This window comes from Aedes albopictus, chromosome 1, assembly GCF_035046485.1.
Source record: "Aedes albopictus strain Foshan chromosome 1, AalbF5, whole genome shotgun sequence".
NCBI lineage: Eukaryota > Metazoa > Arthropoda > Insecta > Diptera > Culicidae > Aedes > Aedes albopictus.
In genome coordinates, this window is record NC_085136.1 from 115,053,253 (window position 1) to 115,071,198 (window position 17,946).

The 17,946-nt window shown below is 45.5% G+C and overlaps 2 protein-coding genes across 2 annotated transcripts in view; both read left to right on the forward strand.

Moving 5' to 3' along the window:
• The first annotated feature begins 579 nt into the window (after positions 1 to 579).
• Positions 580 to 4,725, forward strand: LOC134289063 (uncharacterized). The gene is made up of 5 exons (XM_062855065.1): positions 580 to 708; positions 975 to 1,185; positions 1,803 to 3,115; positions 3,165 to 3,344; positions 3,400 to 4,725. The coding sequence occupies exons 1-5, from the start codon at positions 580 to 582 to the stop codon at positions 4,723 to 4,725; spliced, it is 3,159 nt and encodes a 1,052-aa protein (XP_062711049.1).
• Positions 4,726 to 10,935: 6,210 nt separating this feature from the next.
• Positions 10,936 to 17,946, forward strand: part of LOC109414089 (uncharacterized) — a 94,484-nt gene continuing 87,473 nt past the window's right edge. Inside the window, exon 1 of the mRNA XM_062846557.1 lies at positions 10,936 to 11,016. The gene's annotated coding sequence lies outside the window, so the exon portion shown is untranslated. The remainder of the gene's footprint in view (positions 11,017 to 17,946) is intronic.

A 17,946-nucleotide genomic window follows, 5' to 3' on the forward strand; every position in this document is an offset into this window, starting at 1 on the left:
TGTTTATGGAACTTTCATAGTTTATTATTGCTTCCCCCCTATTTATTTATTGGCCATTTTCGAATTATTTATGGGATATTTTTAATTTACTATGGGACGATTAATTGGCTGCCCACTTTGCACACGACCGAATGTCGCAGACAAGTGGGTGGTCCAGTGCGATGTTTGTGCATGCTGGATCCACTTTTCGTGTGCCGGTGTCGACGACACAATCAGCATCAAACCTTATACCTGTGTAAGGGCTTGTCCATAAACTACGTAGACTCTTAGGGGGGGACGGGGGGGTTTGGCCAAAGTCTACGCTTCATACAAATTTCGAAAATTTTGTATGAACAAAAGTCTACGAGGGGGGAGGGGGGGTTCTGAGATGACCGAAAAAAAGTCTACGTAGTTTATGGACAGCGCCTAAGATGTGCCCCTCCACCACCACCGGCCGGATCAAAATCGTGCAGATCATCGACATCCAGCGTTCGTGCCGCCCGGCGAGAGCTAGAGCTGCAGCGCCTAGCCGAGGAGAAGGCCCTCCAAGAAAGGTTACTGAAGGAGCGTCAGGAGGAAGAAGAAGCAATGCAAAGGAAGATGATGGAGCAGGAACAGGAACGGAGGAAAAAGGCGATGCAGGAGAAGCTTGAGTTGGAGAAGCAGTTCATCGAACGAAAATTCGACCTTTTGCGGGCCGAACTAGATGAGGATGACGACGATCGGAGTGTACGAAGCCGCTGAAGCACCCGGAGCGTTCAACGCACAGTCCAGACTTGGGTGAGGGAACAGGAGAAGTTGACCATGGCCACCGGTACCGGAATTGAGACGATTCCCACTGGTCCACGTCAAACACTGGAACCTTGCCCAAAACGACATCTGCCGCGATCCATGATGCTGGTCAAGCCGTAAACACATCCCAAGTCGGTCTTCCAGCTTCAACGACCATCGATTTGACAGCTTTGAACATTTCCCCTCCTTCTTCCCGCCTGAAGGACCAACTCTCGTCGGTGAACATGATCATTTCTCCTCCGGCACAGTCTACCAACCAGAGAAACAGTTTGGCAGCTTGTTTGCCGCAGCAGGTAGGTCAGCACCAGCAACAAAAGAATGCTGGTCAGCATCAACCACGACAGCATCGCGAGTCTAGCGCCTTCGTCGATACAACCGATACGGTAATTTTAGCTAGTAAGACACTGAGCCAAGGTATGTTTTTCGATACTGCTCCACTAACTACTAATCAATCCCAAACGAGCTTTATTACCCCACCGCAACCAACAACCGGGGAACACTTTGGTAGACTAACTCGCCCCTCACACGTAGAAACTATTCCCGAAAATCCAGCTCAAAAGAAATTGCTGTATCAGCCTTTTGTAGAAAACACTTCAAACACATTATGAACACTCACTGCACCATTGGCCCCTGTTTTTCCCTCAACACACTAACGCGTTACGAGTGTTTCTAGCTACTCACATCCAATCACTACACCGGTGGTTTTCGATAGAGTAGTGCAAAGTCAAAATGTGTCAAGTGTTACGCAAAGTGCTAGTGGTCCAAGTGTCGTTCAGCCATCATTCGCCGGGGTAGCGGGTATCCACCCGAACGCTGCGAATTCAACAGCTTCGTTCCTGGTTTCACACCCTCCGCCGAACATGGCGCAGTTCGAGATGCCATCGATGGGCATTCAACCACCGTTGTCGCCATTAGCACCGTTAGACGGACCGACAGCCATTGGCGAAACTACAATGTTTTCCCAGGGGGTGCACTACGAACAAAAATTCATTAGTTCATCCATTCATCATTCATCACCCCATATCGCTCAGCAATTCATCAAAATTCTTGGGGGTGCCTGGCACCCCCGGCACCCCCAGTAGTTTCGCCTATGCCGACAGCCCAGCAGATCGCAGCTCGGCACGTTGTTCCAAAGGATTTGCCGGTATTTTCTGGCGACCCATCAGAGTGGCCACTTTTCGCCAGCAGTTACTACAACTCCACGGCCATGTGTGGCTATTCGGACGGCGAAAATTTGATGAGGCTACAGCGCAGTCTCAAAGGGAACGCCAGGGAAGCTGTTCATTGCCAACTCCTGCACCCTGCGTCGGTTCCGCAGATAATGATGACATTACAAACTCTCTTCGGACGTCCTGAGCTCATCGTTCGCTGCCTGTTGAATAAGGTTCAATCGACACCAGCACCGAAGGCAGACAAGCTGGAGTCCCTAATTAGTTTTGGACTTGCCGTTCAAAATCTGTGCAGCCACCTGCAGTCAATGGGGATGGAGGCGCACCTGTCGAATCCCACTATTCTTCAGGAACTGGTTGATAAGCTCCCTACCAACTTGAAACTGGATTGGGCCCTGCATCAGCGTCATCTACCAACCGTAGACCTGAGCTCGTTCGGCAACTACATGTCAACCATCGTTTTTGCCGCGTCGAAAGTTTCTGTTGGATCAGAACCAGTGGGAAAGTTCGAAAAGCCAAAGGGGAAGAAGAAAGGTTTTCTGAATACCCATTCTACGGAAGAAGTGGGTGACAACGACCAAGAAGAGCGACAGGAAAGCAGCGCAGGGCAGACGAGGACTCCATACACCCCTAAGCTGTGTCCGGTATGTAAGAAAGAAACCCACAAGGTGAAAGATTGCCGTAGCTTCCTGGAGGCAAGTATCGACGACCACTGGAAGCTAGTTCATCAGGCAAATCTGTGCAGGCGCTGCTTGATTGGTCACGGCAAATGGCCATGTAAAGCGACAGTGTGCGGGATGGACGGATGCGAGCTACGTCATCATAGGCTGTTGCATCCGGGAAGGCCAGAATCATCGTCGAGCGCCAAGGATCAGCCCAAAGTAACTGGTACTGTAGGTGTTCATCGTCATCAGTCTCGTCCAACACTTTTCCGAATCATTCCGGTTATCGTTCATGCGAATGGAACATCCGTTCGCACGCTGGCGTTCCTCGACGACGGCTCTTCCTACACGTTGGTAGAGCAGGACCTCGTGGATGAACTTGGCGTTACTGGCGAGCTTGAACCACTGTGTCTACAATGGACAAGCGGAATAACAAGGACGGAAGCAAACTCTCGACTGCTGCAGATTGAGATATCAGGTGTCGACGCCAACCGAAAGCACATCTTGGAGGATGTACGAACAGTGGAGAAACTCGATCTACCAATCGTTGCGATATCTAGAGCTAGCGGATAAGTACGATTATCTGCGGGGTCTTCCGGTGGCAAGCTACGACAGCACGGTGCCGCGTATTCTAATTGGCGTAGACAACGCCGATTTACAGGTAACGCTCAAGAAAAGGGAAGGGAAGAAGTTCGAGCCAGTTGCCACCAAAACTAGGCTTGGATGGACGATCTACGGGAACGTGGAAGGATTTGGCGAGCCATCCCATCGTCTTCTACACATTTGCGCCCGGTCAGCTGACGAGGATCGAAGCAGAGGACGAACGAAGGGCTCGTGCGATCATGGAGGAAACGACCATCCGCACGTCATCTGGAAGATTCCAGACTGGCCTCCTATGGAGAAATGACTACGTCGAGTTTCCGGACAGTCGGGCTATGGCAGAGCATCGTCTTAAGTGTTTGGAACGGCGACTTAGTAAGAACCCCGAACTGTACAACAACGTTAAGCAGCAAATCAAAGACTACCAACGCAAAGGATATGCGCACGAGTTAACAAAGGAGGAGGCGAACAACAGCGATCCTCGACGAGTATGGTATTTACCCTTAGGGGTTGTGACAAACCCGAACAAACCAGGAAAGGTACGGGTCGTTTGGGATGCCGCAGCTAAAATTGAAGGGATCTCGCTCAACTCCATGCTGATGAAGGGTCCAGACATGACTGCGTCGCTCTCAACAGTGCTGTATCGTTTCCGGCAACGACAAATCGCCATTGCAGGTGACATCAGGGAGATGTTTCACCAGATCCAAATTCGTCCACAAGATCGTCAAGCTCAAAGATTTTTATGGCGAGATGCTCCTGGTGAAACATGCAAAGAATACGTCATGGACGTGGCAACCTTCGGGTCGACCTGCTCACCTTCGTCGGCCCAATACATCAAAAACAGGAACGCTGAAGAGTGGAGCGAACAGTACCCGGAGGCTGCGGTAGCCATCATAGAGTGTCATTACGTGGATGACTATCTGGACAGTCTGGATTGTGAGGAAGAAGCTGTTCGACTGGCGCTCGATGTGAAGACCGTTCATGCTAAGGCCGGATTTGATATTCGGAATTGGCTGTCAAATTCAGAGCTGGTCCTTCAACGGGTCGGGGATCCGGGCCAGCAGATTACGAAGAGTTTCACAGCCGGCAAAGGATCGGAGACTGAAAGGGTGCTGGGAATGAGTTGGACACCGAAGGAGGACACTTTCACTTTCGCTGTGAATTTTCGGAGCGACATCCAATCGTTGATCAGTGGGACGAGCGTGCCAACCAAAAGGCAAGTTCTGCGAGTCGTCATGAGTGTTTTCGACCCTCTGGGATTATTCGCGGTGTTCGTGATCCACGGAAAGTGCTTGGTGCAAGACATTTGGCGGACTAAAATTGGTTGGGATGATCCAATTCCCGAGAAACTTCACGAAACTTGGCGTCGATGGATTCAAGTTCTTCAACAGCTACCTCAACTCGAACTACCACGATGCTACTTTCCAAACTACAGTGTCGGCAGTCTTCGGAGTCTACAGCTTCATGTGTTTGTGGATGCCAGCGAGACGGCCTACTCTTGCGTCGCTTACTTCCTTACTTGAAGATCAGGAAAGGGGACTCCGATGCGTGCTTGTTTCGTCCAAGACAAAGGTAGCTCCGCTAAAACCGCTGTCCATACCGCGGTAGCTCCGCTAAACCGCTGTCCAGGCGGCGGTGATCGGTACACGATTGATGAAGTCCATCCAGCAGAGCCACACGCTGCCTGTCTGCCGACGGGTTATTTGGAGCGATTCAAGGACCGTCCTGTCATGGATCCAATCAGATCAACGAAATTATCGGCAGTTTGTTGCGTTTCGAATAAGCGAGATCTTAGGCGAGACCAAATTGGAAGAATGGAGATGGATTCCATCTCGCCTCAACGTCGCTGACGAAGCGACAAAATGGGGAAACGGACCAGACATTAGCGAGAACTGCCGATGGTTCTGTGGACCAGAGTTCCTCTGCAAAGAAGAATCGGAGTGGCCTAAACAGGAGCTCTCGGAAGCAGATACGGCGGAAGAACAACGACCAGTGCACGCGCACCACCGAGCGGCAGAGGAACCACTCGTCGACTTCAATAGGTTTTCCAGTCTTCAACGTTTGATTAGAACTGTAGCCTACGTGCGTCGTTTCATTGCCGTTGCTAGAAGAAGATTTGTTGCAGAAGTTCCTGCATCTGCGATATTGTCCCGTCAAGAGATTCAGGAAGCGGAGTTTACGTTATGGCGTTGGGTTCAGGAGGAAGTTTACTCTGACGAACTACACACCCTTCGTGTCAATCAGCAGCTAGAGATCCATGAGCGTGGAAAGTTTGGGAAAAACAGTCTACTACGTAAACTTTCTTGCTTCATCGACGAGGCAGGGATTTTACGATTGGATGGACGATTGAGAAACGCTCCCCATGCTCCGTATGCTGCTAAATTTCCTGTGATTCTGCCAAAAAAGCATCTCTTTACCGGATTGCTCGTTTCATCGTACCATCAGCGATTCGCACACGGAAATGGCCAATCCGTGCTCAACGAAATACGCCAAAGATTCTACATCTCAAGTCTTCGTATCACCGTTCGACAGGTTGCGAAACAGTGTGCTTGGTGCACTGTCTATAAAGCTAGTCCACGATTTCCCAAGATGGCTCCACTGCCAGAAGCTCGGGTAACTCCTTACGTCCGTGCATTCACGTACATCGGCGTGGGTTACTGCGGGCCATTCTCGCTACGAGTTTGAAGGTACGAGGTGAAGAGATGGGTGATGCTGGTGACGTGCCTTACAGTACGAGCCGTGCACCTTGAAGTGGTGAGAAGCCTATCAACGGAGGCGTGCAAGATGGCCATTCGAAGGTTTATAGCCAGGCGTGGAGCACCACAGGAAATATATAGCGACCAGGGGACCAACTTCATCGGCGCAAGCAGAGAGCTGAAAGAGGAGATAACCAGAATCAACAAAGACCTAGCAGGAACGTTCACGAACACCGATACGCAATGGCATGTCAACCCGCCTGCTACCCTACACATGGGTGGGGCTTGGGAGCGTCTTGTGAGGTCGGTGAAGACGGCGCTGAGGACCATTTCATCCGAAAGAAAGCCGGACGAAGAAACCTTCTACACCTACCTCACTGAAGTGGACTCCATAGTTAACTCCCGCCCGTTAACTGACGTGCCGCTGGAATATGAGGATGGTGAGGCTATTACACCCAATCACTTCTTGCTGCTTAGCTCGTCTGGGGTGGTACAGCCAGCACAGCTTCCAGTGGACAAGAGAGCCTTGAGGACAAACTGGGACCAAGTCCGGCATCTTTTGGATCTGTTCTGGTCGAAATGGATCAAGGAGTACCTACCTCTTGTCAACATCCGAACAAAATGGTTGACCAACTCCAAGCCAGTGAAACCCGGAGACCTGGTGATGTTGGTGGATGGGGGCTTAAGGAACAGCTGGAAGCGTGGCAGGATTGCGAAGGTCTACGAGGGAGCAGATGGAATTGTACGACGGGTTGACGTCCAAACTGCCAACGGATTGTTTCAGAGGTCGGTTACTGGATTAGCAGTGCTCGAGGTGATTAAGGACGGTACAGCTGCAGGAAGTTACCAGCAATACGGGTCGGGGAATGTTGGAGCAACTGTTCACCCGGCAACACTGACTCCAGTTGATAGACTGGACTCGAGGTCAGTGCAGAACGTCACGTTGGCAGACGAGTGACAGACATGACGAAAACAAAACGCACATGATAACACAGAATTGATTGTTATACGAAAAACATTGAGTTTACATCACGCGTGTTAAACTAGAATTTATCCAGTTAATTTGATTGTAATTATAGTATATCTTGGACACTGAAACATTTAAACTTTGTAAGTACACGATATTAAACCTGTTTGAAATTAATTATATAACTAATAAAACACATACACACAGGACAGTTACAACAGTTGCTACAGTTAGACACGGACGAATTAGTTACAACAAAGGACTTAGAAATGTAGGTAGACATACTTTATAACTAAAACTGTGTACACGACAATGAATTACAAATAATTACAGCTTAAAGCATTCTCCGTCAAAACCCGAGTTTGCTAAATAGACCGTCCGAACGTCTGTGTCCACAACTGGCCGCAACAGCCTCCAAAAACTCCCTGAAACCCCATGTAACGCACATGAGACCCTTTGAAACCCCTGAAAACGCTCCTGTTACGCCTCCGAAACCCGTAACGGAAACCGCTTCTGTAACGCCCTGAAACACCCTCAAACCATGTAACGCACCTGAGACCCTCTGAGACCCTCGAAAGCACCCTATGTTATGCCTTCGAAACCTCCGGAAACTTCCTTAAATGTCGTCGAAAACCCCTTGATACTCCCTTGGATTTTAACACACTTGTGTCCCAGCGTAATCCCTTAAAACAACGCTTAAAACGTCCCTGTAACGCCTCTAAAACTCGTTAAAATGCTTCCTGAAACTCTCCTGAAATCCCCACCGACACCCGGTAACGCACCTAAGACCCTTCGGGACCCCGAAAACACCCCTGTAACGCAATTCACAATCCTCCGAAACTCCCTGAAATGTCTCCGAAAACCCCCGGAAACCATCTTGGGCCCCTAAACACTTTGTACCTCCCTCCCTCCTTCCTGAAACTCCCTCGGAGGCTGTCTGAAGCTCCACATGGTCCACCCCTCTTAAATCTCCTAGCAGCTTGCTATAGCTTCCTTAAACATCTTGCAACCTTGAAATCCATTTAGGTAATGAATCCATTAGAGGCAGTCCCGTCTTATTATCTAAATACGGAGGTACCAGTGCAAGGCGCTGGCAATCTCAGACCCCCCGCCCCCTTCCCCTCTCGTAGAGTTTTGTCCATATAAACTTTTCGAAATTTGTATGGAGCGTAGACTTTGGCCAAACTCCCCCACTACGAGTCTACTTCCAACATGTGTTTTCGAAGAACCTTTATCGTTTGAGTATGCTGTCGTGCTTCGCTTATCAGCAAAAAAAGAAAACGGTAGTGAAAGCGTAAATTTGGAATTCTTGGTACACTGATCCGATAATGTGCGTACGTATGCTCTGCCGTGTGCGGCATAGTTGTCCCATGTTACTTTTTGACGATTTTGACTTTTTGACACTTTGTTCAGAAAATCTATGAAAACAACATTAGGTCAATTACATAAGCTGTCTAATGTTCTATTTTGCAGCATTCCGAATAAAAAAATACACGTTGTATTGTAGCAGTACTATTTAGAACCATATTTTTACAATAGACAGCACTGTGAAAATAAAAATACAAAAACCATAACATGTTATGTAAACACCATACAGTGAATTGTAAATAGGATTTTTACAATATATTGTACAGGTTGTTAAGTACAGTGAGGATTCGCTCGTTGGGTCACGACTGCGCCCCGATTAGCGAATTGTGTTCGTTCGTTGGGGCAGCTGACAACTGATCAAAATGCCGTAGACACACGCAAGTGACGAGAAATACGTCACGAAACACTCAAATACTTGCACAAACGTTCTGTATACACGAGCAGCGATGCGACGGCGGTTAGACGTCAAACTCGTTTTGACATCGATTTTGACATTGACAGTGCTTTTTAGTTGGGTTTTGCCCCAACCAGCGAACATTCAATCATCGAGACAGCCCATCTAACGAGCCGCCAACGAACGAATCGGGACTGTATCGTAACAATACGAAAAACTATTTTTCTCCATATATTTTTGCAAAACCATACATTTTATTGTAAATTAATTGTTCTTAATACTGATACGTGCGTTTTAATATACCGTACATTGTATGGTACATATATGGTTTCAAACAATAATATGTACTGTAAATATATTGTTTTTATTGTAATTTCAATACTGACTATACATTCAATCAAATGGTTTTGGAATTGTTCTGTTTTGTTATGATGTATTGTTTTACATTAAATTAACCATATAATGTTATATCACCGACATATCGGTGGTTATATTATCTTGTCATTTTTCTCCTGTTAATGGCATCTTAGGCTTTCTAGCCAAACTAATCTGAACATAATGTTAAATAGAACTATTTTTGATAGTGCGGGCTAGAACCTATCAAGTTCAGCATTATTAGAATGCGCTTTGAGAGTTCGTCAGAGCCGGGATGACCTACATTCGTATTCCTCTCGTCGCACTCTACATACCTAGCCAGCCATATCTGCATTTTAGGACACCTGGTTTACCACTTATTTAAACATTTTTTTGACTTTAAATTGATGTTTCAACTTATTCACTTTTTTCTCTTTCCTTTCCTTTTCATCAAAAAAGTCGCGAAAATCAACAAAATAAAGCACGGAAAAATTCAAAACTGAATAAATAATTAAAAATGCACGGAAAAATAATATTTCGGAAAAGTGAATGGTTCAAACGTAAGAAAAACAGTATAATATACTGTTACATAAAGATCGGATGTAAATGTATAGTAGCTACAATGTGCAAAGTTTTTAGCGAACCATTCCACAACAATACACTTTATTGTAGCCGGTACACTGTATGGCGCAGGAATAGTTTTCACCAAACACCCTATGGTTAGTTTTTATCCGGGATAAGTTGTCCCATGTTCATTTTTTTCCTCAAAAGCTAACCCACGTTCAGTGTGTACGCATAAAAAGTTGTCCGAGAATTTCTGAGGGAATCCTGAACATTCTCAGGAAATCCTGATATCATTTGTGAATTTCAACATGGGACAGCTTATGCCGAGAAAATCCCGGAAATTAGCTAGATTTATCAGCATTACAGTCCCACCATGGGACCGCTGACCCACCAGAGTTTTTCTACATAAAGTAAATGTAAATTGGATGTTCAAGAAGTTTTTTGTGCAGACTTCAATGATAATTATCAACGCTATCCTGATGAACTCACTTTGTTTTTTATTACACAATATTATAGAGAAGGAAAGAAGGCTGGAACTTAAAACGCGTTTTTCTCAGTTTGCTGTTTTGGAACATGGGACAAATATGCTGCACACGGCACGCTGATGTAGCGTCAAAGCAAAAAGTTTATGTAATTTTTGGGTGTTATCTGTGTTATCGGAATTGGCAAAATGCGTTGAATGTAGATGAAGAACAGGGCCCAATATAGTCGAAGCGGTAAATGCACGGATATTCAGCAAGACCATGCTGAGAGTGACGGAATCGATTCTCAGTTGGTTCCGGAGCTTTCTGGAAATTTCTTTGACTTACTTGGGCATAGAGTATCATTGTGCCTGACACCCAGAGGGGGGCGACACTAATTTTGCCAAGCTGAAATATCCACAAAAATGAGGAAATAATCCGGTAAAACCCGCAAAAGTTTCACGGGTTTTATCGGTTTTTTTTCGTCTTTTTTTCGGCTTTTCTGGGATATTTCGACTTGGGAAAACTAGTGTCGTCCCCCAGCTACCACCCCAACAAACATCAATGCTGTACAACAGATGAATAAATTGCTTTTATGCTTGATTTCCAAAATTTTGGCTGAATAAGCTGCTTTTTGGCTATCATTGTTAGTTGGGACACGATATACTAATAAAAAACGATTATTGGCAGAGAAAACTCTCTCACAGTAACAACAAGCTGAGAGGCAGGTTTGCATCATTTGAGACGTTACGCCAAGAAGAAAAGAAAGAAGAGTAAGAAGAAGAAAAGGGTATATACTTTGTCTGCCTTTTCTTTTCTTGCAAGGCGAGATTGGCAAGTTTATAATGGCGAAGGAATTATATGGATTAACAGCTGCGATAATGAATGTTTTAATTGAACCAGCGTTACTGTTTTAAGGGGTGTACGGTGTGCCTTTCCTTACAGAGCTCATTTGTTATAATTCACCCTCTTTTGGCTGTGCACAGTCTAGTGCCCAACAGAAGAAGTATGTAAGTAGCAAACCAGTTTTATATGTATATATTTTAAAAGTGATTCATTTTTTAATTTTATTTTGCAAAAGTGAGAAGAAATGAAGTGTTTTGTTTTTAGTTTTTAATCACATTAATTAAAGAAACTATCAAGCCAACACTGGCATATTTTTTTGTTGAAATGCTCAAAACTACAATACACTCGCTGTGTTATATGGTAATATAGAGTACAACACTAACAAATTTGTGTTTGGCCAAGAGGAACTAGCTCTGAGCATATACAGATCTCGTTGATGCAGATAAAAAACTAATTTTTGTTGTATTCGCCGCTTCTCTGAATAGTGTACGAGCAATGTTTAGTATTTCGAATTCAAATTCTACCAAACCGCTAAAAAATCATAGTTCAATACCTTTTTGTTTTAATTATTAATCCCTCCGTCCCTCATAACATTACAACCCAGACGGATCCGGTAGTGTTCGGTTCCGACTACCGGCGTGCACACCGTCCATCGTTGCTTTAATCAGTCTAATCAGCTTCCCAGGAAAGCCGTTTTCGTCCATGATTCTCCATAGCTCTGCGTGGTCGGTACTGTCGTATGCGTTGGGACCTGGTATTCACGGCATTTCCGGAAGATTTGCCGTACGGTAAAGATCTGGTCCGTTGTAGACCGACCGTCGTTGAAACTGGCTCGATAACGTCGATAACTTCCCACGAACTCACTCGCTTTAGGTGACAGACGACGGAAGATGATCTGGGATAGCATTTTGTAGGCAGCATTCAAAATAGTGATCGCCCTGAAGTTCTCACATTCCAAATGGTCGCCTTTCTTGTGGATGGGGCAGATTACCCCTTCCTTCCACTCCTCCGGTAGCTGTTCGGTTTCCCAGATCCTGACTATCAACCGGTGCAGACAGATGGCCAACTTTTCTGGGCCCATCTTGATGGGTTCAGCTGCATTACCATCCTTACCAGCTGCTTTGTTGATTTTGAGCTGGCGAATGGCATCCTTAACATCCCTCAGCATGGGAGTTGGTTCATTTACGTTCTTCGCTGCACGAGCGTCGTCTTTCCTCCGTTCCCGTGGTCTGCCGTATCTGATCGCTGTGCTGCTTCCACCTTTCGATCACCTCACGTCCGTCTGTCAAGAGGCCTCCGTCCTTATTCCTGTACATTTCGGCTCGCGGCACGAAGCCGTTGCGGGATGCGTTGAGCTTCTGGTAGAACTTCCACGGTTCTTGGGAACGGCACAGCAGCTCCACTACTTTGCACTCAGCTTCTTCCAGGCGGCGCTTTTTCTCCCGAAAGAGGCGGGTCTGCTGTTTCCGCTTCTGTTTGTAACGTTCCACGTTCTGTCGGGCCCCTTGCTGCAGCATTACCACCCGCGCTTCGTTCTTCTCCTCCAAAACCATTCTGCACTCTTCGTCGAACCATTCGTTCCGTCGATTCCGTTCCACGGCTGCGTCGTTGATGACTGCTTCCACTATACTCCAGCAGTCCTTCTAGAGCAGCCTCATCGAGCTCGCCCTCGTCTGGCAACGCGGCCTCGAGATTCTGCGCGTCTGCTGAGGTGACATCCACTTGCTTCAGTCGCCATGTGCTATGTGCCCCCACATCCACTGACTGCTGAGAAACTTCAATACACCTTCCTTTAATACACCTTGGGTTGTACCTTGCCAGTCGCCGATACCGTGCATTGTTGATGATGGAGAGTTGTGGGCGTAGTTTGACCGCTTTGGCGCCACGATAGGTCTTGACGTCGAATTCAGGTTTTAGTTGTCAGCAAAGGAAGAATAGTGAAATCTTTTTTTGTTATTCTTTATCACTTAAACCTACCCAGGTAACCACTAAGCACTGCTGTTAGCACCAAAAAGGCCATCCAACAGCGTTTCAGTGCCAATAAGCTCTACAAAAGGGTTTCAAATGCTTATAAGCCCTGAAAATCGTTAGCACTGAAGTAGGCCGTATATGGCTATATAACGCTATCTTAGAGGGCTTTCAAGCCCTGTGCATATAAGCTGAATGCCACGGCTGTCAGTGCTGTTGAACGGCTTGTCGTACCTGACATTTATATCAGTCAAAACAAATTTCAACCAAAATAGAACTGAACGATGGATGTCCTTGAGGAACAGCAGAGATGTTTGGAATAAAAACGATTTAAAAGGAGCAGCATTCAGTGGATCATGGAAGTTAATTGTTCCACCAAGGATTTTTCAAAAGATCCTGCTTGATTGAACCATGGTAGCTGTTACCTGGAGGATGTGTTTTTGTTTAGAATTATGGTCGATCGTTTTCAACTTCCCCTGTTTCACATTAGGTGATTTTTCTCCTCAATTTTAACGCCACATATTTTTCTTCTTCAATATCAAGAAGCTCCACAACAACATCCATTCATCCCCATTAGATAGAACCGATGGTAGAACGGATCCCATCTCGCCACCACCCATCCCCCTTATGACCCCACACAACCGAACAACATTTTCCCAATCTCCAGCGCAGCTCTAACAACATCGTCATGGCCATCCGATCTTTCAGATTGGATTAGCTTTCTGGACTCGTGCTTTCGTACGGAATTGTTTCTTACTGGTTCCTGGAAAAATTAATGCAGCCGATATTTGCATTTGCTTAAATACGGTTCTTAGCAACCAAAATCCAAGGTGCATCGGTGGATCAGATGGGAAGCGTAGCGAGATTAGACAGAGATTAGCAGAGGACCTCGAGGACTTCATCTGAAATCTACATCAAGCAGCAGAAAGCACAAAAAAATCAGTTGAAATGAAAGCACAAGCGGCAAGAAAAGGACAGCAGACAAACAGATATTTTTTTTCTTTTTTCCTTGTCCCTATTTTTGACAGCTCTCCCTTCAGAGACTCGGAACGGATTTTTTGAACTGGCCGTATATCAGCCGAATAATTCGCCAAAAGTGGCATTTGAGCAGCTTTATTGGAGTATATAGTACCTATTAGCTTTGTTACCCTGATTCTATATTCGACTATAGAACCGATTTAATGCCATTTTCAGGGCTTAATGGTTACTTGGGTAGTTTTTAGACTGAGGAAGGAATGATTGATATTTTCCCAAATGCAGTCCCACCAGAGTTGCGGAAACTTTTGTTGTATAATGGGTTGGGTTTTTAGTTCATCAATGAAGTAATTATACAATGTCCTATTATTTTCAGTACATGAATGGTTTTCAAGCTTTTTCGCTTCTTCGATCCATTTCTTTGTGTTTATGGATGAATTAATATTACAATGTTTTAGCAAGAAATGGTTGGTCTTTGTACCACAGTCATACAAAATATTCCTAATAAAAAGTGCCTTACACTGACTCTCTGGGTCTATAAGTTTGAGCCCCCCTTCACTATAATCGAGATATAATTGATTCCTATTTACTTTGAAGAAGTAGGAATTCCATAGAAAGTAGCCCGTTCTTTTCTTAATTTCAGCTATGTGCGAATTATTAGGTGGTAATATATGAGCCACATACCACAGTTTTGATAGTAAGTATGTATTCAAAATCATTACTCTTTCGATCAGACTTAAGTTTCTTGCACTGTGGTTGTGACATGCAGTAGTGAAGGCTCTTAGCACTTTATCAAAATTAGACCTAATCATGTCCTTATAATTATCTCTAATTATTATACCTAGAATTTTGAATTTTTGTTTCTCTTGTATCATTTGGGGCCCTAACGAGCAATTATTGAACCTTAAGAATCCAGATTTTTGAAAATTTATTTGGATTGCTGCTTGTATGGCAAAATCAGTTACTATAGACATCACAAGATCAAATTCTTCATTGTTTCTTACTATCAGTGTAAGGTCATCAGCGTACGCCATTATCTTATAAAATCTTCCCTCTATCATTAGTCCCATCGTTGAATCGTACAGCTGCCGGATCAGAGGTTCCACGTAGAGTGAAAACAGCAACATAGATAATGGACACCCTTGACGTACAGAACGAAAAATCCTGAACGATGTTGTTAGAGCACCATTCACCAACACTTGTGACGATGCGTTGCCATACAGCTTTCGTACGAACTCAATGAACTGTCCTGGAAGTTGATATTTCGCCAGTGTTTCCCAAAGCCTGGTGTGATCTACAGAGTCGAACGCCTTCTGCAAATCTGAACTCAGCAATGCAAATTGCATTCGCTTGCTTTGTTGACCCCGTGCAACTACCGTTCTCAGCTTGTCCAAGTTTTGTGTACAAGATTTTCCTTCAAGTCCTGCTGTTTGTCCTTCTCCGATGAGTAGTTCCATACATGCTTTGAGCCTTCTTGCACATAACTTCGCTAGAATTTTGTAGTCTGTGTTCAGAAGGCTGATTGGACGGTAATTCTGTAGATCGTTTCGATTCCCGGACTTGAAGATCAAGACGATGATTCCGTTGGAAAAGTTCTCTTGGATTGTAATAGATCCGTCCAAAAATCCATTGAAAAGTTTCAAAAGATCCTGTTTGAGCAGCTCGAAGTGCCTTTCGTAGAACTCATAGGTAAGTCCATCAGGCCCAGGAGCTTTTTTCCTTGTTGCGCTTTTGATTGTTGCAAGTAGCTCCTGTTCTCCTATTGGCGACATTAGGTTGTTTCCTATGTTTTGTGGTAGCAGTTTGTTGATATGGTTCAAGGCGGAATAAGCTGATCTTTGTTGCTCTTGTGGTTTACTGAACTGTTTTTCGAAATGATCGTGCACCACTTGTTTAGTTGTGTATCCTTCCGGAGTTTCAATTGTCAGCTGTGGCGTAATAAACCCACGCTTCATAACGCGAGACACCTGGTATATGCTTAATTTCTCACTCTCGAGCATGGTAGATGGCTGCACCTTATTACGAAGGCTTGCCAAACGTTGCTCTTCCAGTCCGACAAGTACTGACTTTACACTGCTCATCTTCTCTTGTACGTCCAAGCCCTCAGACTGCTGTCGCATTAAGTCATTTAACTGACTGTAGCAACTTCCTTTCTTTATTGCATGAGCTCGGTTGAATTCAAAGGCTTTGGACTTGTAGAAACTTTTCACTTTGTTCTTAAAGTCGTACGACCACCATTCCGAAAAGCTAACTGCATGCTTGCGTCTTTGCTTTAGACTGGAAAATACTTGAGCAAATTCCTCAGATGTCTCATCATCTGCCAGCAAAGAAGCATTTATTTTCCAATATCCTCTACCCATAGCCGGAGGAATATTTTGGGAGCTGACTTCGAATTTGAGAACTACTGCGTGGTGATTAGAAAATGAAACTGGCATTGTAACGTACTTTTTAACTTGTCGAACGAAGTCTTTACCACCGTAGAACCTATCCAAAAGAGATGCCGAATTAAGTCGCAAGAAGGTGTAGTCCCGATTTTTCAACCCCAGGTCCTCGAGTTGGAACAAATTGATGAGATTGCGTAGTCCTTTTGAGAAGGGTTTGTACTTCCCTCTACAATCAACTGCATCCAATATACAGTTGAAGTCGCCCCCTATTAGAATCTGCTGTCCCTTATTCAGATGCGGAGCGATAGTGTTCTGGAACAAATCATCTCGCTCAGCGCTATGTTGCGATCCCAAATGCCCATAAACATTAATGACGTTGAGACCACCGATAACCACGGAAATGAGTCGACCGGTGGGACACATTATGATCTGCTCAAATGGAATAGTTTTTCTTATGAGTATCGCTGTTCCAACATTCGCATCGCTACGGTTAACAATCGCGTGATGTGAAGGGATGAAACAAAAGTCGTCAAACGCAACTTCTTGTAGTAGTACAATATCCACGTCGTTTTGTACCACAAAATCTCTTAGCAATTCTTTTTTGGAGCACACTGTTATCGCATTAATATTGACCGTTGAAATATTTCTCACAAAGTTCATTTCACTTGCATTCAATGTTGTGTACGAGATTCGAGTTTCGAGTAGACAGCGACTCGAAGTATCGTTTAATGTTGATTGACATTAAATGTCAGAATCAGCATTTATCGGTTGCATCATTGGAGAGACTCACCTTCACACCACTTCGTGATCGCGATCGCTCCTCCTGCTGGCGTCTGGATTTTGATCTGGTGATCCGTTCATCGCTTCGCACCGCAGCTGCAATTACTGCCAGTGGATTCGGCCTTTCCGCATCTTCGTCACACCGCTTCTGTTTACGAGTCTTTCTGGATCGGTCAACTGTAACAAACATGACACCACCATCGTCGGACCCGGATTTGCTGCTTGCTGTGAGAGGTCTTTTGTTGGTTCGCTCGTTGTCCTCCGCAGTGAGCTCGTCTGTTGTGTCTGGTTCCTCCTCAGTGTTTGCCTTGGAATCAGCCTCAGACTCCCGGTCCTCTGGCACACGGACGGTTAAGGAGTTCACATCCACCACCCTCTGGGCCACGCCGTCTTTCTTCGCCGATACCAGTTTCACCATTGACAACTGGGGTTCTTCGCTAATTTTGCTTGATGCCGTGGTTCCGATCACTGCACCGGCGTATGTATTCTTGCTGGTTACTGGTTTCTCGCTTGGTGATACTGCCACCCCGGATGCACCACTTTCTGGTAAACGTCGTTTATTTTGGGGGCAGTCTGCCTTCAGATGGCCCTCCTCCTTGCACAAAAAGCACCGCTGCTTCAGCCCTTCGTAATACACCCTAGCTCTTCGATTCGCGACGTACAGGGTTGATGGTATCTCCTTTTTAATGTCCATATGGATCCCTCGGACACCGGTAAAGAGGTCCAATTCGAACTCCGCCGGAAACCTCTCTCTGGTCATACGTTTCACCGTACCATATCTCCCGAGCACCAACGATACGTCCAGCTCAGATATCTCGGGCGGCAAGTCAAAGACACGCACGTAACGTATGCATCCTCCAGCCACCGTCATTCGTACTTGCACTGTGGCGCCATTGGAGTACTGGAACGTATGTAGCTCCGGGTTCTGCAGTAGCGCCTCCTTCATAGCAGCCTCTGTTTTGAGCTTGATGCAGATAACCCGTTCAT